At 39.2% G+C, this 25,673-nt stretch overlaps 1 protein-coding gene across 1 annotated transcript in view; it reads left to right on the top strand.

Moving 5' to 3' along the window:
- RNF144A (ring finger protein 144A) overlaps positions 1–25,673 on the top strand; it is a 95,822-nt gene extending 70,149 nt beyond the window's left edge. Inside the window, exons 3-8 of the mRNA XM_090032551.1 lie at positions 9,807–9,911; positions 10,099–10,159; positions 11,011–11,218; positions 12,499–12,646; positions 14,466–14,555; positions 20,278–25,673. Coding sequence (XP_089888677.1) covers positions 9,807–9,911; positions 10,099–10,159; positions 11,011–11,218; positions 12,499–12,646; positions 14,466–14,555; positions 20,278–20,409 — 744 coding nt within the window. The 3' untranslated portion in view covers positions 20,410–25,673. The remainder of the gene's footprint in view (positions 1–9,806; positions 9,912–10,098; positions 10,160–11,010; positions 11,219–12,498; positions 12,647–14,465; positions 14,556–20,277) is intronic.

The following is a 25,673-nucleotide window of genomic DNA, read 5'->3' as shown; positions in this document are numbered from 1 at the left end:
TTGGTATAAGTAATTTATTACTCTTTGGAGTAGGGACTTGAACCTGGAGCTCCAACATTTCAGGTGAGTGCTTGGACCACAAAGGTACCCTCAACTTGAGAATCTCTGAAATCGGTACAATAGGTTAGGTTCCTTTTCCTCTGTGAAAGTAAGGGTTGTGAGAGATCTTGGGTGTATGCGGAGCCACAAAAACAGCTCTGTGAGACTGCTGAAGTACTCCAGTGGCTTGGTGTGGCTGCCTTTCTCAACATTGGGACCACACATGATTGAAGTAGCAGCACCTTTTTAAGAAAAAAACCATGGCAGGCAACTGAGTAGCTCATCTTTAATTAAGCAACACACTGTGAATTAAGTGGGTTTTGAACCATCCAGATACAGGTTCTACTGTACCTTCAAACAAAATGTTTTGGCTTCAACAAATTTGGTATTTGATGGAAAACTATTTTGTTGAGAAATGCCCAACCCCTCTACGTAGGACTCTCCAAGTCTACCCTTTGGTCAAAAAAGGTGGGCAGTTTTTCTGGTCTGCTAGGGCTGTGGGTAAAACTGCCTGTTAGTTTAACTGCTTCATCTGCTGAGCTTACTGCAGAGTTGATACTGGCAAGTTGATGTGAAGATCAATGTTTGACTATCTGCTTGTCTCTACCAGCATTGCTGAGTCATTGTAGAAAGGAATTACTTCTCCCCAAATTACTACATTTTAAGGCTGTACAACAAAATACACTGAATGATAGTTCTGGAAAGACCTGGCCATCTTTCATAGAAAAACCTACACAATTTTTGTAAAACATCACTGCTGAAAAGGGTAACATTGTGCATCTGTAACATTTCTCATTTCTGTTTGTCTAATCCCATCGCTGTAGTCCTGAGCATCTGTCTAGCATTCATTTACCAGAAAAAAAAAACTATGTACGATGCTAGCAAATAGATTTGTAGCAACAGTAAGCTAAATAGAAAGTGCTCTGGGGGCCTTGTGACTTCTCAGGTTTCATTCTCTCACTGAATTTGAAGGCTAGTAGGGACCACTAGAGAGCATCCAGTCTGACCTCCCTCATAACACAGACCATAAAATATCAGCTAGCAATTTCTGAACCTAGCAAAGCAAGCTGTGGTGGCGCTACAGCATATATTTTTAGAAAGGCATTGAGCCTTGATTTAAAGACTCCAGCTGATGGGAAATTTGCTGTATTCTTGATAGGTTGTTCCAGTAGTTAATTACTTCATTTAAACCATTTAATCTTACCCAGTTTTTGAACTTCCCTTCCTGTTTCAGCATTGACTTCTTTCTTGCCCATGTAACTGCAGGCTCACTAATTTCTACTTTGAAAAGGCCCTCATTTAAGAATTCAGAAGCCAGTCAAGCGCATCCTTGTAGTTATAGAAATACTGAAGTTCTTCCCTGAAGAAAACCCAAGAGGTGTCTGTGGCATTTTCATTAACGATGGTCTGCACACGGTATAGTTGTAGTTCCAAGTAATGTGCTACACTAAAACACTTGACTGGTGTTTACTGGCATGGTTAATGTTGACTTTGTTTCTTTACTTTAAAATAGAGCTTTATAATACTTTCTCTTTCTTCCCTTCCTCTCAAAAGGGAATCTTTCATATTTCACGGAGAGAAGCCTGTGTTGATTTTCCTGCAGTACACACACAGTTTTGGGAGGGATAGTGGCTCAGTGCCATCTCTTGGATATATTTAAAATTGTGGAAAATAAATTAAATTATAGAGTGAAAGATACTTGAATCTGCATTTCTCTGGCGGTTTTGGCTTTTACCAAGTGCATTAAGTCTTTTTAAAGCTTCCATGTGACTTGGTATTTAAAGCTCCTGTATTAGTGTGGGTCAGAAACCCACATTTTGACAGGCTTCTATAAATCTAAATCCACACAGCAGCTGTGAAGAGAGAGTAATGGACAGTAAATATTAACTGTCTATTTTTTTCTTCCAAAAATGAAAGTGACATCACCAGAAGACATTCCACATCCCCTGATAGATTTCAAATGACATGTTTTTAATGTTAGATCAAGTTGGAAAATTTCAGAAAGGTTAAGAGAAAAAATGAACAAATAAGACTGGTAGCAAATTGGCTGTTTTAACCATTGTCACTTGCTGTACAGCCATGGGAGCCCTGGCCTAAGGAATCCTGTGTTCCAGGTTTGGCTTGGAGGGTGGGCTGAGTTTGACAACATTGGTCTCATCTATTCTTAATGCTCCACAAGCAATCTTCATCTACAACTAAAAGACAGAGTCCCGGAAAAATAAAAAATGCCTTCACTTACCACAGGTAAAAAAGAGGGACAAGGGCATTGTCAGTCCTGCCACTGCTGGGACAAGAAACAGATTTGCTTATTAGTGCCTCTCTTTTTCTAAGAATAAATTTACAGAAAGCTTTCACTATGGTCTGAAAGAAAGAATGACATTTGACTTTTAGGGGTTGTGGTTTTATTTATGTTGTATAATAGGTTATGTTAGGGAGATGAATGCAAGGCAATCGTGTTTTGTAATGTAAACTGTACAAACATCAGTCAATAATGGTGCTGCATGCACAGTGAAAATACAGCTTTACTGTAGGTAAAAAAAAAAAAAAATTCTTGTCCTAAGACTTTGTCCAAATAATGGTTGTTTTAAGTGCAAATTAGGAGTACACAAATGGGCATCACAAATGTATTTACAGTGCTATACTTGATGCATAAGGAATTTACATAAGCATACCTAAACAAGTGAAGTATGAAGGAGTAAAGGCTTAGGTGAATTATGGCATAAAATCTTAACCTGCATGTCTTTTTTTTTAAAGCATTTTTTCATCTATATTGCTCTGTACTAAATTTGATGGAATAAACTGTCCAAATTGATCTCAGGAAAGTAATGATCCTTCTCTTTAAATTATTTGTGAGCTACCAGAGTGCATATTATGGTTGCTGTTTTAAAATGAGCTTTCTAGGAGAAGGAAACCAATGTCAAGTGCCTTTGAAATGTAAGTGCTCTAGTAACATGATGAAGTCTGCTTCTAAGACAAGTGTAAGGAGGTTTGCAAAGGTGCAGCTCTGACTGCCTATGAAAATAAAATTACCCTTTTTGTTGCAGAATCCTCTGTTGCAGACTCTTCAGCTTGGCTAGAAGACCCAAGGCTTAGCTTTCAATGTTGCCTCCAGCAACTTGAAAAATGGAAAAAATGGTTCTCTCTGCAGTCCTAAGTGTGGAGACTCGGCTGGGAAATTGAGTGTCTTTTGAGAGAGAGCTCCTGAAAACAGATGTACAAAAAATCAAAGATCAAATGGGCTTCTACAGTCAAGTTTAAATCTCTAGTGCTACATGAGATGAGATCCCCCAGATTGCCTGAAAGAGAGGACAAAGGCACTGTGCAGGAAAATGTGGGGGACTGTTGTGAGATGGGGGTGGGGACAAGGTGGGGGAAGATACCCATATGCAGACATAGACATGTTCAAGCCAGGAGCTGGGTGAGTAATGGCTATCCCATGCATTGGCCGTGTTGTACTGTTCCATAGGATATTAAATCAGCTAGAGTGTATTTGTGAACCTGGCTGTACAAGATGGATTTAAAATAATTGTTAGTACAGGTTTGTCAGTAGGTAGCAGTATGACATGGTAACATTTGCTTTGCAGTTATTGAGTACTCATTTATAGAAGTGTCTAAAATGGCAGGAAGAGAACAAATAGAAATTCCCAAATAACTCCCAGTTTAATACGGTTTTTTTTTTTAAAGGTTCAGGGCAGATATCGGTAATTTCAGTGTAAAACTATTACAGCTGTTGGTTGTAGCAGTGTTGGTCTAAGGACATACGCAGGCAAGGTTCTTTGGGTAGATGTGATACCTTTTATTGGACCAACTGAATAGTTGGAAAAAAAATTCTTTGCAAGCTTTTGGGCACAGATGCCCTTCGTCAGGCATACGAAGACTCTGCCGTTACAGCAGCATTTGCAATTTATCCTCCAAGCTCAGCTGATTCAAAGTTGAGAGTCAATGTAAAAGAAATACTACACCATGGATAGGCATAGTTAACACTGCCTCGAAGGGGCACCATGCAATAACTACACAATTATGATAAGATGGACAAAATTTTGAAGATGCATTCACCTTTTTTCAAACTGCCTTCTTGAAGCAGAGATGCAGAGATGCCTCTTTCTGAGCCATATAATACGTTTATGAACTAACAAGTTCATGTTCCAAATTAAAGTCCAAGTGTAAAACTCCTTCCAATTTTCCTTAATTCAAACTGAAGAGTTAATTTTTGAAAAATATTGGAGCTTTTAAGAGAGAACGCATAGATTTGGACCCATTGTGCTTGGTGCAGTACAAACATAGAAATGTGTTTGTATAACCAGTATAACAGTTATTACGCATAATTTTGCTTCATGTATGCCACTTTTTTATTGAACTGCAAATGACTTTGACGCAGCATTTTGTAAACAAAATAAAAGTACCCACATCAGTAAGGGGGCTCTGATTCAATTCCAGCTACTGGCACCTAATCTTAATTTCCTTCCGTCTATAGGGGATTTCTCATATGACTGATAATTATATAGGTTGTTTTTAACAATTTCACTGTAGAAGTAGAATTTTTGCAGACTAAAAAGTCTTTAATGCTGTAAAGTAAAGGATGTGGTATTTTTCAGTGCAAAGATTATCAAGCAGCAAAGAATGGACAATGTAAAGTAGCTTGACAGTGTGTCATCTTGCCAGAGAAATAGTAATTTTTATTCATTTTTTACAATATACAAGTATATCCTTGTATACATTTAATTGGCCAAAGGTCAGCCATTCTTTTGCTTCTCTCCTTTCTTTCATTTAACTGAACTAATTCACTTTACCTAGATAGTAAGCAAATGTGTCATGAAACCACTTAATAATAATGTAGGCACATTTCATTAGATTTCCAGTGTATGCTGCTGGTACTATAATATCACTTGACAATTTTAGATGCTTATCCTAAAAGTTGATAGATCTTTTTTAATTCATAAATTTATGAAGAGCTGATCCTATGGAAAAGTGTCATAAGAAAAGCCTCTAATTTTACCATTCCAGGGTCATTGAGGTTTTTTTCTGAGTCTTGACTTATAAACTGGGCCCGCAGCCCTGCTGTGCTGGCTTGTATTGCTTTCCCTGTTGGAACATCTTGCTGTGCTGCTCCAATAGAGAAAAGGTAGCAGTGCCACAAGTTTCAGAGTTTAAACACAGCTGGCTTCTTCCAAGCAAGGATGGGAGGAGAAATCTGCTTAGGAGAAGGGAGGTCACTGATAATTTTTACTACTCTATTTCTTTACCCTGGGAGATTCTGGATAGGAGGGGAAGTCTCGAGCAGCCAGAGGATCTCATCTGAATTGCCCCCTGTCCAGATCAAGGTCTGAACCATGCTCTGCCCAGTTTAATGACTTCCCAGTGGGGACAGCCCTGAGCATTGGACATGACAGGGATAAGCTACACCAGTCCCTGGAAGTTGTCATGAAAGGGGAATGTGTGTTTGACCAGCTTTGGCAAAGCTCCCAAGCAGGTTGGGAAGAGAATTGCTAAATTAATCATTAATGACAGTAAAGCACACTGAGCTTGAAAAGTGCTTTCTATAAGTGCTAAATGTTGTCATTAAAAATGTATGCAGTTTCATTTTAATCCTTTCAGCACTTACAAATGGGGGGGTAGGGGGGAGAGGTAACAGCTGACAATGGCATGGCTAGTCTGATGTTCTTGCTGCAGTTGGTGCTACTGCTAGCTGCGATCTACAGCCTAGGGCCTTGTCCTGACAGACCTCAACCTTCTGTGAGAACTGCCAGCCTTACCCTGTAAGCGACTCCTTTCCTTCTGCGGGGCACAATGGGATAGATCGGAAATGTTCTGGGAGCCAAGATAGAACCGAATGCTCACTTTCATTGCCTTTGTACAGGCAAAGGGGAGAACATGGACCTTCATGCATTGTCTGCAAAATCTCACTTGCTGTGAAAGTTATAACTTTCAAAAGTATCAACTATTAAGTGTTTTTTTTTTCTTAGCCAAGCAGCTGAGTTATTGTCTCTTCTGAAAAAGAAACTAAGAAAGGAGAATTAAACAGAAGAATGTGTTGAAGTGTCAGGGTTGTTTTGCCACTAGTGAAGTTTTACCACTGTCAAGTCAAAAGGTATAAAAGCTAACATATTAATGTGGGATTTAAAATAATTCTTCTAAAGAAACAGTGTTCACAGGCTTAAAGAATGCAGTATATACAGGGAAGAGGGTAAAGGAGTAGAGTCTTGAATTGTGAACTGTGCCCACAGTCCTGAGCCCACAATCCTTTTATCCATTCTCCTGAATTCCAAATTACCAGGTGAATTATATGCAGAGGTATAATGAGAACAGTAATGGTTTGTTCACCTGATGGGATGTAGTTGGACTAGACAGCTATTTGCAGTTTGACCTATGTTTTTACACTCTTTTGGCTTCACTCTGCTTTACCTGTTACTATGCTGGCCTGTAATATGGCCACTTTTATGGCCTGTAATGAAGAGCTGGGGGCCCATCCCCTTAGCTTAATTCTGAGTAATGCTTCCCTAATTCACTCTCCCATTTGATGTACTATTTTGTACCTGAAGGTAGACTTCAAGACTGGAAGCACTGAAGAAACCTCTATTAAGGATATTAGCTCTCTGCTTTGTTTGAACCTCTCATGGGCATAGATGGAAGTGAGTGTCCTTTTTAACAGCAGCAGCTTGACTCTTGGTAGCCTCTTGGTGTGATCAGGGCCCAAACATCATTTCTTCGGGCCCAGTAGAGACTTGTAAGGCAGGCCGCCTTCCACACACGCACAATCCCACATCCATAAAATCTCATGAATCACTACAGAAAATTTTCTGTTTTAATTCTGAAGTTACATTCTACTTCGCTGTTTTTTAACTTTTTGGTTGTTGGTCCTAATAATGGTATTATCCAGTTGATGTTTTGATGGGGTTTTTTGTTCTAATGGCCCAACATGGCTGCAAACATTTTATAAATAGACCAATTCACTTTAAAGCTTTATTTTTATGACTTGTTGCAAAATCGTGAATTATCTCTCCAAAGTCGATTTCTCTTGAAAGTTCACACTCAATAGACAAAATAGCAAAGTGGCTTAACCATTCTTGTCCCATAGTAGAATGCCTGCAGTTTTTGATGAGTGCTAGCTTGCTGAAACTTCTTTCAGCTTCTGCTGCAGTCACTGGCACTGTGCAAAAGATCCATATGGCTACAGACCACTGAAAATTAGTTGCAGTTGTTTTTTGTAAATCTCATTTAATAAAATAAGTGGGGGTAGTTCATACTCGTTTCCAAAAGTAGATTTGAAGATATTTTCAGATGCAACATTTCACAAGGAAAATTCTCGGAAAGATCTGTAGGATACCTCTGAAGTAGATATTTAGAAGCTTCATCCACATACTTTAGGACTGAACAGAATGTAAAACAAATGTTACTGGTTGCTTTGAATTTGCACTCTAATCCATAGATAAAGTTGTCCAAAGTTGCATCAAAAACATTCCTTCTGAATAAAGATTCCAGATCATTTTCAGAGATGGTAGAACATGATTCCTCAGATGTGTCATCGTTAAATCTTTTCTGCTTCTTCCCTTTCTCCTTTGGTAATTGTGGCAAAATTCCCATGCCTTCTGCTACAAGACATGCTTCCTGTAGAATTTTGGGCCACTGATCTCTTAAGTTGTTTTACTTCTTCAGTAATGTCAGGAATGAAAGCTGCCTCTGATTCAAGAGAGATTCCCCTGGTTTGTAAAATCTTGCTTCTGTCATCAGTACTTGAAAGGACCTTGTACCAGAAGCTAGCCAACAAAAGGTGTGAAAATGAGCTGAAGTACCTTTTCAGTGTTTCCAGTTGTGATTGAGATTTGTGTGTCAAAGAGCATGTTCCAGTGCTTCCAGAATACCTGGAAGATGCTTTGTGAGTGCACAGATAGCATCAGCACGTGGACTCCAGCGTGTCTGGCAAAGTGGAGTGAGCAGTATAACTTACCTGTTATAATCTTCCACCTCACAGGGCTAGCACTGAAAAACACAAAGTTGCTGCACACCACCAAAAAATGTTAATGTTTCAGTACGTGTTGCTGCAGCATTAACTCTTTATAAGGTTTAGTGAATAGAAAGCACAAGAAGAATACACAGCAAGTTTATTTTTCAATATAATGCAGGCCTGAACACCTTTTATCTTCTCTGACATATTAGAGCCATTATCAAAAAGTTGACCTCTCCAGTCATCAAGAGGAATGTTATGACACTTCAAGCAGGCAATTAGCATTTCATCTATCTGTTCTCCATTTTTTTTAATCAAAGCTGATAAACTCAAAAAACCTTTTTCACTGTTAATTGTACCAGTGTCATTGTTGTGGACTATAAATTGGAATATCAACACATGGTGTTCTTGGTGAGAGACATCAGGAGTAGCATCACATATGATAGAATAATAAATGGACTTTTCTCTCTCTGCAAGGATGGACTTCTGCACACTCTTACCACATAATTCAATAAACTCATTCAGACTCTTCCATGAGAAATAATGAGCTTGTCCTTGCATCATTTTGCCCTCTGTTTGCTTCTGTTTGACTTTGGCCAAATGGTCACGAGTGATGCTGTCCTAATGAGCTATTAACTCAAGAGTTCCAAGAAAGTTGTCATTGTCTGGGTCACCTGTCAGATCATCTCCTTGGGATGCTAAACCTCTTGAAGCAAGATATAAGGTAATATCCAACAACCTTTCCAATATTTCTTTCCATCTTGTTGCTCCTCTTAATATTTGGTTTTGAACCTCACTGTCTACTCCATCTCCACCCGACAGTGACTGCTGTAATTCCTAAGTGTGATAGTAGGTCTCTGCTCAGTTTGGAGCAGTGTGGGGATGAGGTGAGCTGCACTATTCCTGTAGTCCCACTGTTGGTAATAGAGCACTTTGAAGCTTGGCTACTATTATCTCTGCAACTGGCTGATTAGCAGTCACCTCACGAAAGAAGATGCTGGCAGTGGACAATGGCACTTGAGGCAGCGTGCCATCTTGCATGTGTGAGGTCTTGTTTAAATAAAACAGCAACTAAGATGCTGCTCTGGTTCGTTGGTATCTCCTTAATCTGATCACTTTGTGGTGCCTTATCAACCTGGTGTGCCCTTCCTGTCCTTGGCCTAAAGCGTTACACTTCCTCCCTCGCATTGGTGTGAATTGTGCTGTGTGCTGGTCTCTTGGAGGCTATGTTTTCAGTTATGCTTTACATATAAAGCATTAGGGGGGTGCTTCAGGGAGAGAATTGCCCCGTCCATGCCCTATTATTTATTATTAAGAAGTCCCTACAGAAACAATACTTCTTTTGAGAGTCCTGATTTCGGCATTTTATTTCCTACTGAGAATAATTTGCTTCTTCCACTGTGGAGTTCAAGTGGTTATTTTCTAAAAATGGAAAACAAGATGCACTCCCTTTTTCCCTTTGCTGTTGTACTTGACAGATGCGTGCTTATGGGTAACTACTGCTTACTGAGTTGTGTTGTGGTTTCCAGTGATACAACATTGAGGGAATTATGGAGACTGGTTAATCTAATTTTATCTCTATTTTCCTAGCTCTCCACTTTGCTTTTCCCTTGGTTATTATGTACCTCTTATCTATTGCATAATTTTTAATTGAAGCAGAGTTTTCTGGTATATAGACTATGGAAATGGATTTTAGGAGGAGTAGTTCCTGCCCCTTATTTATCGCATAATGTCTGTTGTTCAGAAAAATAAAGGAAAAGTATTAAAGATATGTAGAATAATTTATATTTGGAGAATTGTTATGCCTCCTTTGGCTTTCTTACAGTGCCTGAAGCAGTATGTAGAGCTTCTGATCAGAGAAGGTCTGGAAACAGCAATTAGTTGCCCAGATGCTGCCTGCCCAAAGCGAGGTCATCTACAAGAAAATGAGGTAAGTTTTACTGCAGATTGGTTCTAATACGTTTCAGTGCATCTCATTCAGAATATTACTGTCTTTTATTGCTGACATACATTTAATGGTTCTGTAAAGATCAAAATATTGTGTCTCCATCCATTTAAAATGCCTTGGATTATTTTTGTCCTTATTTTAATGTCTTTTTATTTATTTATTTTAACAGATTGAGTGTATGGTTGCGTCAGAAATCATGCAAAGGTATAAGAAGCTACAGTTTGAAAGAGGTACAGTATGCAACAGTAGCCATTACTTCATTTCTCCTATCTGGCTTCCAGCTCTGTGGGAGTAGTATTTCTCCAGACTGATCCCAGTGCCACAGATCAAAATTTAGTCCTGTATATGTTTATACAGTACTGTTGTAGCTTTACATGCTGTGTCAGTAGAACAAAGCTTGAATTGTTTCTGCTTTTGCCCTCATATTGCCATTTACCGCATTCCAGGAATGAGACACAAAAAGAAAATTGTTATGTATTATATTGCTGTGTTACCAAGAAGAGAAATTTTCCTGGCAATGTGCAGATTTACATGTATAGCATAGTGCTGCCATATAGGATGGCAGTACCCTGGATTCTGGCTCTTCTGGAGTGCTGCCATAAACTCAAATGTTGGAACCTTGCACAAAGTGCCAGGTAACTCTTGATGAGTTAGTACTAGCTAACTTGTGCTAAGATGTGCCATGTTAAGCATAATCTGAATATAAAATCTGATTGCTACTCAGGGAGAAGGAATATGTTTTTGGACAGCTAATGGTGTGAGAGAACTTGAAAGAAAGCTTCTCTTTTGGTAAAAGTACCTGAAGTAGGTGGGAATCTTTTCATTGAGCTCAGTGGTCTTCACATTAGGCCTAGAGTTAGTAAAGCTGTGCCTCAGTAAAGGGATAAGTTTGATTTACATTGCTTTGATGCTCACTTGCAGCAAGTCCTTATGTGTGTCTGTTTGGATGCACTAAACAAGAAACCACTTTTGCAAAAGTGACCCTTTTCCATCTGGTTTGATAAGCAGAGTATAGTATTTTGCAATTTAAAGACTATTTTGCAGCTGTGATTTACTTTGGTTCTGTTCTGGTTCTTTGCAGAAGTGCTTTTGGACCCATGTCGGACTTGGTGTCCCTCTTCTACATGCCAGGCAGTTTGCCAACTACAAGAATTGGGGCCTAAGAATCCCCAGTTGGTCCAATGCAAAGCTTGTGATATAGAATTTTGCTCTTCTTGCAAATCTAACTGGCATCCAGGACAAGGCTGTCAAGAGAATATGCCAGTTTCCTTCCTTCCAGGAGAAACAAGGTACAGTGTTATTTTATTGGGTATATCGACCTAGATCAAATTCATGCATAAATGAGAGGAATATAAATCCACCTTCAATCAAGGGCCACTTTTTTTCCTGTTTGTTCAAGGTATTTTTCACGCAGCTGTAGCAAGTATCTTTTGAAACACTGTGTGTATAACATTAAGGGTGCGGTGGCTCCTCTGCTGACTCAGCACCACAATTGTGGAGAAGGTGGTACCACTTAGTGGCACAGAGGGACTGTGTGGGGTCCAAGGCCCATTGGTTGGATGAGCATGGCTACCAGCAGCAAATTCTGTTGATGTCGTCATCACATCCATATCGGATGGTAGCTAATTTGGAGCATTCTAACCACCAGGCTGTAAGCTCAGCTGGTATGGCAGTATTCTCCAGCCTTCCTGGGGGTAATCAACTCCATGGAAGGGAATGCAAGAGTTACAGGACCAGAGAGAGAACAAGCAAGAGAAGTCTTAACTCTATAACCCAGGGAGGAGCACACTCCCCTCAGAGGGAGGTAGTCCTGCATTCTGGTCCCTGGTCCTGTGATAGCCTATGCATTTTGCATTAAATATTAGATAAAATGCAGAAACCTTTGCAGAACCCTGGGAGAGAGCTGATATTGTAAATTAATACCTGTCTACTGTGCTTCCTGTTGGTTGTTGTAGGCATCCCCCTGTTTAGTATACTAAACATTGTAAATGCCAGCACTCAGTGGGCCAGTCTCCCTCCTTAAAGTGTAGTTGCCTAACTCACGTTTGTGATTTCCATTCCTCAAGCCAGATATCTACATTTCTGTAATGGAAACACTTAGCATTCCCACACCAAAGTCCTTTTGTGACTTGCTCTGTCTCTCCCTTTCCCCTTAACTGCCTTCTTCATAGAAGCCCTTCTCCCAGAGACCATCACTTGGATCATGGGATATTTACAGTCTGCTGGTAAAGGATATAATAGCATTCTGTTTCCCCACACAAGAAATTAGAGAAGGAACAAGGCACTTGGATGGAAATTCTGATTCTGGGCTGGTCTGATTGATGCCAAAGAAGGGAGACCGTGTTCCCCTGTTCATCTCTTGCACACCTAGCTATTTTGTTGCCATTGTCAAGATTTAACAGCTTTACTAGATCCATTCAGGTTGCTGGAAAAAAGTTTTAAAATTCCTGATAATGTATATGTAAACTTGACATGTCTGTTTGTTTGTTCCTACTTCATGCTCATAGAATTTCCATTGCAAACACACAAGGATACCTAACTTACAGATATCCTCCAATGTCCCCCACAGTTCTGTTTTCAAAATGGAAGAAGACGATGCTCCAATCAAACGCTGTCCCAAGTGCAAAGTTTATATTGAGCGAGATGAAGGTTGTGCCCAAATGATGTGTAAAAACTGCAAACATGCCTTTTGCTGGTACTGTCTGGAATCTCTTGACGTGAGTAGATGCTGTGGGCTTAGGTGGCTATTACAGGCTTAGAAGTACCTTGCTTTGTATTAAAACTGGCCTATTAATGAATAGTACTAACATCACTAAGTCTGTCTGGCTCTTCCCCACTCTGCCTTCTGAATGCTTTGGAGCCTCAATATTTGCTCTACTTAAGATCTCTTGAGCGTATATTGATAATGTTTCATAGAAGCAGGATATTAGCTGCCATGGTTCCCCAGCTTTACCTGTGGCAGGTGAGGGTGCTAGGTCTGTGTTGTCAGAGTTAATGGTAGTCTTATGTAGAGTTTAGATTATACCTCGTCTGTGACGGTTTGCATATGGATGTTCCTGCCTCAGGCGGGGGGGTTGGAGTAGAACACCTCTGGAGGTCCCTTCCAGCCCTACTTCTCTCTGACTCATAAACGGCTATGGGTAGTTTCTACTACAATGGGAGCAGGGCCCCTGAGTTTCAGGGGCCCTGAGGACTTCTCAGGCATCATGTGTGTATCTAGCACATGCACTTTATTTTGCCCAGACACTTTTGCAGCCAAACTGCAGCCTGCTGATCATGTTCAGAAGGGAAATGCAGGATGAATGTAACTTCACAGAATCCCAAACTGCCTAAAAGTCAGAAACTGCAGTTACATAAATGCCACTTAGGTGCATGAAGTAAAATAAGTTTTAGCCCTTTATCTTATGTTACCTCTTTGAACAATCGAGAGAGAAAGAAGCTGAAATAACATGACACCTGATGGAAACGATTCATTTGCTGTCTCTTAATTTGTTTCTCACTTTGTATTCAGTACGGTACAGTGCACAGAAAGGAGGCAACTCCTTCCCAAAGTACTTTCAGTCTACAAAATGCAGAATGATTGTATTTGCATTATTTTTAGTTGTGCAAGGCATCACGTCATGTAATAAGGAAGGAACTCTATATATAGTGTTGTGCAGGATACCAGCCTTGATTATAGTGTAGAAATTCATTAGTGATATTTTTTTAAGAAACTTGTTTCCTAAGCCTGCTGTATGTGAAAACCAGTAATATTCTGCTAGCTTGCCTTAGGAGATAAACTTTAACTCTTTATCTGCTTGTTGTAATGGCTTTAAACTTTTTTAAAACCATATCTTATTGTGGCCATTTCCTTGGCTTACGTATAGAAACATTTATTTCAAAGCATAGATAACAAACTTAAAAAGAAATATTTCATATCCCAAAAATGTACTCTGAATACTGTAAATCCTGAAATTGTCATGTACCAAGGCCTTATCAATAAGCTTTTATTCATTGGTACTGCTGTAGTGATCTGAAAAGTGCCTAGTCTGGTAAATTGCTTGTACGGAAACATGATACATGCAGAACTGGAAGATGGGCATTTCTCCCATCGAACTGTATAGATATTTGTTTTTTTTCTTTCTTTTTTGAGCAGCAGTATAAGGGCTGTGTTTTGAAGCATGGCATCCAAGGAGCAGGAAAGTTCTTTTCCCTTTTCTCTTCAAATTCTGTTGTGTAAATTCCATCTATCAGCATTTTAAATAGACATCTTGGATTTTTCCAGAAATAATGAGTACTAACAAATCCCAGTGATTCCCACTGCAGATGCTATGTATCTTTGAAAACCAGGCTACTTTATTATGATGCTGAATTTTCAGCAATGCTCTTGGAAAAATATTAGCATTTCTATAGCTACTTTTCCAGAACCCAGATTTATTTCCTACTGAGAATAGAACCCGTTGCTGCTTCTGAGAGTGGGAATATTTTATTGAAGGAACAAATTCTTCTTAACTGAGTCTCTACTAATTGATAACATTTTCTGTTGAATGTTTTTAGGATGATTTCCTCCTTATACATTATGATAAAGGACCTTGTCGAAACAAGTTAGGTCATTCCAGGGCATCTGTTATTTGGCACAGAACACAGGTACGTGCAGATCTTTTAAAAGCTTTGTATATACCCACATTGAAATATTTTAGTCTCTATTACTGAACTTCCATACTGGATTCTGATTTTGATCCTAATAGCAATGTCTGACTTGACTGAAGCTGGTCAAAATTATTCGTAGAAAGTCTTTCCTGGTTTGAGTCTTTGGCTGGTTGGTTGACTGGTACCTCTTCTGGTATCAAGTCAAACAGCAGAACATTAATCAGTAGCGAAAGTGGTTTTTTTACACTTCCTTCCTTCTCTCCTTCCTTCACCATGAAGAGAGGCAATGGGCATGCCTCACTGAGGGATCATCTTCTTTTGCAAGTCTCAAGAAATGTGGAGGATACATCATGGGCCAGATTCACAGAGGGGCAGAGTGATCCTGTCCCTGAGTTAGGCACCTGGCTCTGGGGGTAGAATTGTAACAGGGTCCCACTCCAGGGGTAGCCATGATGCATCTGGAGACCCCTCAGCCCTTATCAACTTCACCCTCTTTGGGCAGTCTTCCCTTTCACTTGCCTGCCATGCTTTGATGTTATGATTTTAGAAAAGGAGGCTGCCCCAGGGCTTCCTAGGTCAGAGCTCCTTATGAACGTTGGTGTCTCTGCTCATTGCCTCAAGGACTAATTGCATGGAAACAGGATGCCCAAACCCAAGCTAGATATATAAGCTTCCTGTACTTTAAGTAGGGAAAATTGGTTGCCTAGGTTTGAGATTTGCAACATGCAACATAGATGAAGCCAGGGGACACCCAAGTCATTCAGTAGGAAACCCTGAAGGACGGGATGTGTCACTCTTCCCTCTCTACCTCTCTCCCTAACTTAAGTTCTTACCTGCAGGCCTCAGTGAGGCATGTATATAGAGGACTGGGATTCACAATCTGAAGCTGAAGCCTAGACCAGCGTGTCTGTGCTGATCATTCATGTACAAACAACCAGCTCTTTTTTGTTTGTTTGTTTTTTTAAAGAGTTGTCTTATGTCCATGAGGCCAGAGGCTTGGCTAGGTTTGGAGACTCTCGCCACGCATTCTGTTGAAGCTGTGCTACTCTGCAGAAAGTAGTGAAAGATCTGTAGGGCCAGAGAGGAAGTAAGAGGAAGTTTTGATTCTGCAGCCCTGTAAAGAAGACAGTCCCTTAAAAAGACAGGGGGGAGTCTTGGGTTCTGGTCCATGGCCCCACAAGTGCTTTTTTGCATTGAAGAATCTCTGGCTAAAATGTATTCTGTAAAATGCTCCTCTGCTGATCCCATCACTGCTTTTCAGGTAATGTATCTGTTAGTGGTGTACTTAACTGCTGTTAGGCTCTGAATGTGCCTACTGGATTGGACTCTTCCAGAGACTTCAGTGCAGGAACCCATAGGACCTATTAGGGATCTAATTGGACATGAGTGTGATCCTATTCCACCCTGATCAGTGCTCTAAAAAATGTTAATGAACCTACTTTTATAACAGGCCATAATCTTTGCCTTAAAGCTAAATGAAAAAAGAACAGAAAGGAGGAAGAAGGCTCATTTCCCTTTTGTGCTTAACTGTTGTTCAGAGATTTAAGCAAGGTGCAATAAGATCACACGTAGTCATTTACACCTGCTTCAGCCCTTCAAAAAATGGAGTAGGATTTGGCCTGTAATCTGTGAATCCCAAGCAGCCTTTGGGGAGGATACGTGCCTAAACTTCAGCCATCTAAGATGGTGGTGCCTTTGGGCATGTCCAGTAGCTGAACTTGTAGGTGTCTAAGTGGGTCAGGCAGCATTTCTCTGAATTAGCCTCCTGGCATAAAAGCACCAACATTCCTTTGAAAAACTTAGTCCACGAAAAATACAAGATAAAAATGAAGTTGGTTTATTGATTGGATTGCCATTTTAGTCCCCCTTTCCAGGCATTTGTTGAGTTGAGAGGGGGAGGAACACAGAACCACCAAATACCTAGTCTCTGCTAACGCAGTCAGAGGCTGAGCGCTTACATCTCCTTTCTTAGGGGGTGTTTCAAGGAAAGCAGCTTTTAAAATCCTAACAAGAACAGAGTGAAAAGTACTTGACATGAAATGGCATTTACAGGTTTTTTTTAATGGCCCCTTCTTTGTTAAAGTTTAGTTTATTTAAAACAGGCAGATGTTGACAGAAAAGACTTCTGTTATAAATAGTTTGCCCATCTCTATGTTTTCCCCCACAGCAATGATTACTGTGCTGAAGTGTGGCATTGTTAGCAACATCAGCAACAATATTAATGTAATTTGCTAGACAAAAATTGAGTTTTCAGGAAATGTATCTCAAGCACGTGTTTGTGTGATGTCTTACATGAGCTGTTACTGTCAGTTCCATTAAAAGGATCTTTGGGATTTTTTCTATGTAATCTTCATTTTACTTAATCCATTTTGTGTTTTGTCAAATATAGACGTTAACATGCCCAGAGGTACATATGGAAAAAGCTGTGCCTTGGAAAGGAAATCCTGTCTTACTTGGAATAGTGTTCTCACCGTTTATCAGCATCTCTCAGCACCACAGAGAAGCTATGCTGATACTTGGTTGGCTTGGTGTAGGGCATGGAAGATTTGAAAGACTCATATGCTGGTGACAGAGAGAGAGAAAATTTGGAAGATTTAGGGACCCAATCCTAAAAACACTTAAAACCCTGAGAATTTCCGCTTAAGAAAGATATGCAAGAAAGGCTTTTTCTGTTATGCTTGAACTTAACTCTCAGCTGTTAACAGCGCAAGGAGCAATGGTCTAAAGTTGCAGCAGGGGAAGTTTAGGTTAAATATAAGGAATAACTTTCTCATAAGCAGGGTAATTAACCTGTTCCAGTGCTGTCCTAGAGAGGTTGTGGACTCTCCATCCTTGGAGGTTTTTAAGATATGACTAGACAAAGCCTTGACTTAAATGATCTAGTTGGGAATGGCCCTCCTTTGAGCAGGGGGTTGGACAAGATGACCTCCTGAGGTCCCTTCCAACCCTATTTTTTCTATGATTCTGTTAGCTAAGAGGAGCTGAAATAAGCCGTGTTTTATAGTTTGCTTTTTGTATCTTCCACTGGACAGTGTAATATCAAAGTGAAAGGGACATCCAGGAACATTCTGCTGCAGATCAGTTCTAGACATTACACTTGCTAGGAAAAACCCTTGTTGGTCAGCAGCAGCAGAGTTCAAGTGAAAAATGCGATTAATACTCAGCAAAGAACCTGGTGAACTAATATTAAAACTCCAGGATAAATTCATTGATGGCACATCTGGACTGAAAGTAAAGTGTAAGCTGTTCTCCTGTTTCTTACAAATACTACTGATCATCAGTCCAGTGGACTGCTAGCTTCACCCTTGGCTCCTCTGCTCAACTGATGGCATCCCGTACTGCCCTCTGAAAAGCCTGCTGCACTTGGCTGAGTGAGTATGCACCGGCTTCAAAGAACAGAACAGGAAACTGTAGCTTAATAGCAGACAGAAGAAGCACAGGTGAAATCTAAGCTTCATTTTCAGCATGAGTGCGAGTAGGTATATCCAGTAATTTTTAGTGCCTCAATCCAACATTAAACTATCAAATCATTTCCATCTTTCAAATAAGTTGTAAATGTGCATACAGCGTGCATTTAAAAAGTAATTGCCTTTTGGCAGAAGATAAAATGTATAAGGGTGAGGGAAGCCAAAAGCAAAGTTTTAAAAAATAAATAAATAATCCTAGCCTAATGTTATGAAGTAAGGAGTTCTTTACTCTTCAGAATTTATTTTGTTCAACAGTGCCACCTGCTGTTGAACTGAATGTTGGTTTTCAGCTCTGGAAATGAAAAAAAGCTGGATAACAAAATAATGGAAAAAATATGCAGTAGTCAAGAAGATAAACTGTCTGTGCTTGAAAAAGTATCAAATATACTTTAACTTTTTAATGGCTTATCTTCCAGAGCAGGGCAAATAAAATATTTGCACACTAATTGAACTAGCATATCTGAGAGCTGGGAGAAGAATCCACTATAGATAATGTATTTAAATGTCACCTCGCCGTTCATGAATAGATTATAATGCTACTCCTGCATTCATTATTCAAAATTCATAGAATTATTTCTTTGAATAATAGTTCTTGGTTGAATACTTTGCAAGCAGGGTTTGCAGAATCTACCCTCTCATTTGCCTAAGGCAACAATCATGATAACCTTCCAAATGTGAACTGGGTAGCAAGAAATGCAGTATTTCTAGTGCTCAGAGATTTTCTATAGTGTGACAGACCTGCTGTTTTCATTGCTGCCCCAAGCCTTTTCAATAGTAGCAGTACAAGTGACAAGCAACAGGTTCTTTTCACTCTGGAGTTTGGGAAAACTCTGAGATGCATAAGTAAAGATAGTCAGAACTGTTCGTTGAGAAGGTAGTTGTCCACAGCGTGGAAAAAGTAACTTGCCACATTGCAGCAACCTGAAAATGGAAAGACAAGACAATTGTGGGAAGAGTGTCTTGAGTACTCTAGCAGCTGCTTAGGGAGCAGACCAGTTGAAAGGAGGAACAGAAAAAGATAGAAAACAGTCGTCCTGTTCAGAAACCAGATAGAAAGAGGTAAGATATCAGATTCACTAGGCAACTGCTAGCCAAATACATAATATGGAGTCCCATAACAACATCCACGAGACGTCATCTATCAGCTGACTGAGAAGTCACTTCTGTTATCTCAATAAAAATGACAATATAAAGCATCTAAATTGTGTTATTCTAGCACAGGTAGCACTTAGCAATTTCAGCTATATGAAGAGCTGATGAAAAGATTTTACAACTTTGCATGGTTATCTCTTGCAAACAACACTCATCAGTATTGAAATGTCAATCATCAGTTTATGATTTCATAAAAGAATGTACTGTACACAAGAAGTTCACCATTGTTTAGATTAAATATTGCTCTTTGAAAGAAATGCAGTTTTGAGATGCTTGTAAGAATCTGTGTGACTTTTAATATAAATACACAAGACCTCAACATCAGAATCCTTCAGACCTAGACATCAGGGATACCAAAAGCTTAATATTAATATTTTACCTGGGTAGAAAAAAAATGTAACTATCCAAGTGCACTGTTTAAGGGTAGCTTTATTCCGTATAAGAAACATAACAAAGCCTTTCACTGCAAGGAAGTATCCACATAAATTTATTCCATCTGTTTGGCACATAAGTAGACATAGGTGCCTAAGTGTCATCTTGTTCCACCCTACTCAAGTTTTTGAAAAAAATTAATACAAAAGGTGAGTGGGTCATCATCTTCCTCCTTGCTTCTCTTTTGTGATTCAGTCTTAAGGGTACACACTTACACACTTCAGTCTTGTAAGTGTGTTACAAAAGTAGATATGTTAATTAATTTTTTAAGGACTTAACGTGGAATAGAAGTACATTTGAGCACCTCAGTGGATGTAGGTGACTAAGTGCCATAAGATTTGACCTATAGTGTAAATTCTGACTGAACCAATGGAAAAAAACCATTGCAATCTCAAAACTGCTTTCTCAAGATTCGAACTTGTTCCTGTCTTCCCATTTGAAAACGAACAATTGTTTTTTCTAACTATTGTTATATTTCATTATATTTAGTCACCCAAACCTTTTTAGGGAGAAATCCTGACCCCATTGAAGTCAGTGGCAGTTTAGCCATTGAATTTACTGAGGTCATGTTTTCTGCCCTTGTATGTTGGCTTTGTGTTAGGGCAAAATTTGAACTCTTGTATAATAAATACACTACTGACCCCAGATATTTCTGTTGTGTTTTTCAGGTGGTGGGAATCTTTGCAGGATTTGGTCTACTGCTGTTGGTGGCCTCACCTTTCCTTTTACTTGCTACCCCATTTGTTCTTTGCTGCAAGTGCAAGTGTAATAAAGGAGATGATGACCCACTACCTACTTAGATCAAGAGAAAATGGGACTCCATGGCAGCACATTTTTTGTTTCCCTATTGCACTCTATGTTGCTGTAGCCTTTTTTGCCCCATCCTGCTTTTGAGCGACACATGGAGTTGGCAACTCCAGGAACAGTTGTTACTACAGTTTCATAGACCAATTCATAATAGTTGAGGAGGAGAATAGAAGGCAAGTTGGATGTTTAGAGGATGTCAACAACCAAGATAGATATCTGAAATTAAGAGTTGGAGATATTGGTTTCTTGTTACCCCAGCAAGTTACCATGTGGGACTAGGAATTGTGCTAAGTTATATCAGCAAAAGAACCTGAATTTTCCATGCAAATTTTCACATGTCCACATGCTTTAAAATGGTGTCTTATTTCTATATATATTTATGTTGCCTATCATTTAAATTGGGCAGTTCATTTGACATGTTTGTTATGACCATGTTTTTATGAATATTGCCATTGCAAAATTCTGTGCTGGTGTATATTTTTCCAAGGGTAATGAAATCAGTAAGGTGCATGTAGGCCGTCATATGCCTTTTTGAATTTCAGGGTGGGGGTGGGGGTGAAGGCGGGGATCGGAATTGCTTCCTTCCGGTAGTTTTGGGAAGTCTTATGATACTACTTTGATCAAAAACTACATTTTAAAAATGAATTTATGAAAGCTACAAAGTTTAGTGGTGACACAAACCTGTTACTTAATCAAAGTTCTTTTAAAAATGCATAGGTGGTATTGATTACCATTGGACCACTAGTCTTTTTCTGAATTGTTAACTTTTTGCTATTATTTAAGGATCTGCTTCACTTATAGGGCTACATAATGTCTAATCCAGGTATCTTAACCTTTTATATATAGAGAGAGAGAGAAAGAGAGAAATATAAAATTATATCTTAAACCAAATGTGTAAATAGCTGTGCTATTGGATATTTTGGAAGTTCAAGATGGCTTGCTTCTGTCTTTAAAAGCAAGTAGCAAAACAAATAAATGACAAGACTAATTTTACTTTTCAGCAGACTCTTGACTTAGTAGTGATTCCTTTCTTGATAGCGTGAAAAATATTAAACTTCAGGGTTAACCTTATAGTTGATGATAAAAAAAAAAAAAGAAAAAGCCTGGGATGTTTGTGGAAGTTCTTCTCAATGTTTAAGCGTTTGACCCATTTTTCAAAATTGATGTCATATGGTGTATGATATTGCTGATGATACTGTGACAAAACAGTTCTCTCTTTTATAATTAATGTGTGGTATTCCAATGTGGTATTTTTGCTATTTTGTTGTACTTCAGTGCTGTAACTTTTCCAGCATAGAAACATGCCCTAGTCAACATATTGCTGATCACAAGCATTCCACTCCAGTACTACTTTTGTGCAAAACCGTAGGAAGAAACCTTCCCCATCCCCTGCCCCCACAATATACATGAATTTAGCACAAATGTACTCTGACCCAAGCATTCCCCTCCTCCGGGTAGTTCTATATTCAAGAGGATAATAAGTAGAACTGTATACAATAGGCAAGTTAGAGTTAAGCTACCGTTGTTTCCTAGTCCAGAGTTAAGCAATGTTTTTGTAGCAGAGGGCTGCTTTTAATGGAGCTTGGCTCCAAGCACAGCAGCCCAGTATCCTAGTCCTTTTATATCTTTAGGCAGTCAAGAGGTGCATATATATCCAAGTCAATAAGACTTTCCATTTAAGAGATTGTGTGGTCAGGGTCCTTAAACATAGCAGCAATTGGGTAACTACAGCAGGTTGAAACTATATTTTCCTGGCTCAGACTCATTAAAAAGTTATTTCTTTTTTTCCATTCCTTCTATTTTCTCTGCAATTCAGTTATAGGAAAGAATTTCAGAGACCCACTGACTTTCAATGAGATTAAAGCTCAAAGTCATTCAGGCACTTCTGAGCATCTTTCCCTTAACCTGAGGTCAAAGTATTGACTTTAAAATACTTTACGTCCAAAATCAAATAAAGCAAGTGAAAAATGCTTTCCAGAGATTTTTTTTTATCTTAGTAAATTCAACCTTATTAAGAGGGAGGAAAAGGAAATCTTGTTTACAATCTAATGTTAGTACTATATAATATCATTAGGTTTGCAGAAAATGTATAATTCAGAGCTCTAGTGGTGGCATTATTCTTTTATCCCACTTTTCATAACAGTTTTACCAGTATTAAAACAACTTTCAATTTACTTATTAATGTTTGCATGAGGGAGTTGGATGCCACGTGAGCTCCTCACTGGGATGGAGATACTGCTCAATAGTGAGCAGTAGGAAAGTGTTGCACTCGATGTGTCCTGTGTGTCCATGTCGTCATAAATTGCCTTCAAAACTAATGGGCGTACTTAGACCTTGGGAGGAAAGTATCCTGTTTCAGGATGTTGCTTAAAGCCATGTATAGGCATTATGTTTCTACTGAGAGAGTCACCGCTCTCCTCACAGAAACCACAAGCACATTCACTAAATTTATTATATCAGTTTGTCGTGACATCAAGATCCCCAGACTGGGAAGTGGGTGAGTTTGGCTTCTTCAGTCCCCTTCTTGACTGGTCTGGGTGGGGACTTGAGCAGCTGTAGTTCCCCGTGACTTTCCCAGACCAGGATCAGCCTGGGCTGGGAAAGGTGCAGAAAGCAGGGGAGGGGGAGCAGGTGCAGGTTGAATGTCTGAACTGCTCCCTCTCTGGCGGACATTTCTAGCACTGGAAATTTATCAGAGATTTTCACTGGTAGAAATGAATGCCTATCTGAAGCCTAAGTAAACAAGCATTGTCCTGAATTGTCACGTTATGGTGTAGAATTAATGGGTACTTGTACATGAATAGCTTAGTTTTGCCAGACTTGAGGCAAGTTGATGTTGTGTGAGAGCTTAAACCATGGACCTGCCCTGTGCAGATCAGATTGCAGAAAGAGGAGTTGCAGGTCAGACATCTAACTGTGCCTAAAGAGCCGGAAAGGGTTTCCTATATAGTGAGCGCTAGGTTGCACACGGGTTTCTTTTTAAATTATAAGTGATTCTGGTTAACAATTCCAGAAGACAGATTGTGGCCAGTCACTGTAGTGTCTGGGATATTGTGGTACAAGAATTATTTCCATTCTGATTTTATCTAAGAAGTAGCCTGGGAATACAAAATACCCGGGATTGAGAATTTAACTCCCCAGGGAAACAATTAATACCACATTTTAAAATCAATGCATTTCAAAATTTAAAGGAGGGGAGGGTTATAAATTACAACATTTTAAAAAAATAATAGTTGATAATCACCATTAGCACTGAAACTGCATTTTAATAATTAGAGGCCTGCATTGTATTTCCGGCTCTATTTACATGGTGTCATTTGATTTCTCTTCTGGGCATTGGGAGCCAGTCTGAAAATATCTTGCTTCCTACTTGTTTTTTAGTTTGTATTAATTTTAGCATTGCAGTTTTGTTTCAAAAGAGTGATAGCTCTGGTAGTCACTCTGTGACAGTTTATGTTGACAGTCTGGCATTTACTACCCTGAATCAGACTGTAAATAAAATATGTATTGTTTTAAACTCTGATGTTAAGTCCCACATTTATGAGAGAGTAAATGTGCTCATATGCTTATGTTGTGTTTTTGAGGAAACTGTTTATGGGGTTTCAGAAGACAGTTTAAAGACAATGGAGGTTCAGTGCATGGTTCTTCTTGTATTTTATGTCTATCCTATAGTTTGCTTCATTTGCATTGCCTTAAATACTCTTTTAAAGGAGATTATTACAATATGTGAGTTGAATATTCTGCTGGGAAGGAGCAGTGTCTTGTCTAGTGGTGAGAGCAGGGGAATGAGAATGGAGTTGCATCTCAAGGGGCAGTTTTCTGTTGGCTGTTTTCTTCCAGCTCTGCCATTGATATGGACTCATGCCTGCCCCACAGCAGGAATTGGGGAAAACTCCTCTTCAGTGCAGTGGGAATGACATTGGGCCTTCGTTATGGCTGCTTACAGATGTGGAAAAAAAATATAAACCAGCGCTTTAAGCTGATTTTAATAGCCAATTGAATCGGCTTTGGATAAAAGCAACGAAAAGCCCTGCTGAAGCTCCTGATCTATACGGCCTCTGGGGAGCTGAGTCAAATTAATGCTCTGCTGCTTCTGGTAGACCACTGTTTTGGGGGGCGGGGTTCTGCTTGTGTTTGTTTTCACCTCTGTCAGCAGCCTCTGTGACCTTCAACAAGTCACTGCTCCTCTGGTTGTCTCAGTTTAGTCATCTTTAAAACGGGTGGAACACTGCTTACCTACCTCACAGGGGTGTTGTGAGGCTTAGTTAATTGTTTGGAGAGCTCTCTGAGGTCCTTTGATGGAAGATGCTATGTCAGTACTTACTATGATAGTTTTATGTTAATAGTTCAATCATTTTCTTACTACTTTCACCCTGAAACTTCCTGCCATAGTCTACAGAGAGCAGTTTTTTAAATCCCAGACCCCGTAACTTTTCATAGAATATTTATCTTCAAATCATGAAAGATAACAAGAACTGAGTGGCCCAGTTCTTAATGTAGAATTGATGATCTGACTTGAAGAAAATATTTAATACTAAGATAGATAAAGTAGTATGTGTTTATGGGAAGAGTTGGTTAAAAAATATTCGTAGAGCAAAAGAGGATATTTGGGCTTAAAATGTTGTGGACTTCAAAAATGATATTTATATATTTCTTATATTCTCCCCTTACTATAAAGGAGATATTTAGTAAAAGCATTTTTCATCCTGTAACGTACAGCATGCACAAAGCTTCATGCAGGTTTGCATTTTCAAAACCAAAGTTCATACATTTCCTATATAGCATTTAAAATCCTAATGAAAATGGAGGTGGCTGCAGATAATGACAGTAACAATATCAAGAAAAGCCTGCGTCAATGCTTAATTGCTAATGCACTTAAAGTAAGTAAAGCATGCTGTTTGGGGTTTTAAAACCCTGTGGTCTTCATTATGGCTTTGATTTGTGTCTCTCATATAGAACTCCAGGAACGTTAGGTACAGATATGTGCTACATAGCGGAACTTTCTTGATTGTTTTACCATGGATGTATTTTAACCTTGTATAGAGATGAGCATGAAAGAGTCATGCATATGTATAAATGATGTATTTGACCAGTGTAAAAATAAGTTTTTGTTTATGTATTTGAAATGTAAGTACATTTTGTGCCACTAACACTGTGATGTATAAAAGAACTGTCGAATGCCTTTTAATGTTGTGTTTTGTACTTTGAATCATATTGAAGAGTTTAATTTGTAACTTCAATAGATATTTTAAATGAA

Source organism: Crocodylus siamensis, chromosome 1 (assembly GCF_052110815.1).
Source record: "Crocodylus siamensis isolate JL-2025a chromosome 1, ASM5211081v1, whole genome shotgun sequence".
Taxonomy (NCBI): Eukaryota; Metazoa; Chordata; order Crocodylia; family Crocodylidae; genus Crocodylus; species Crocodylus siamensis.
Note: the sequence above shows the minus strand (reverse complement) of the source record. Positions and strands in the feature narration are given on the sequence as shown.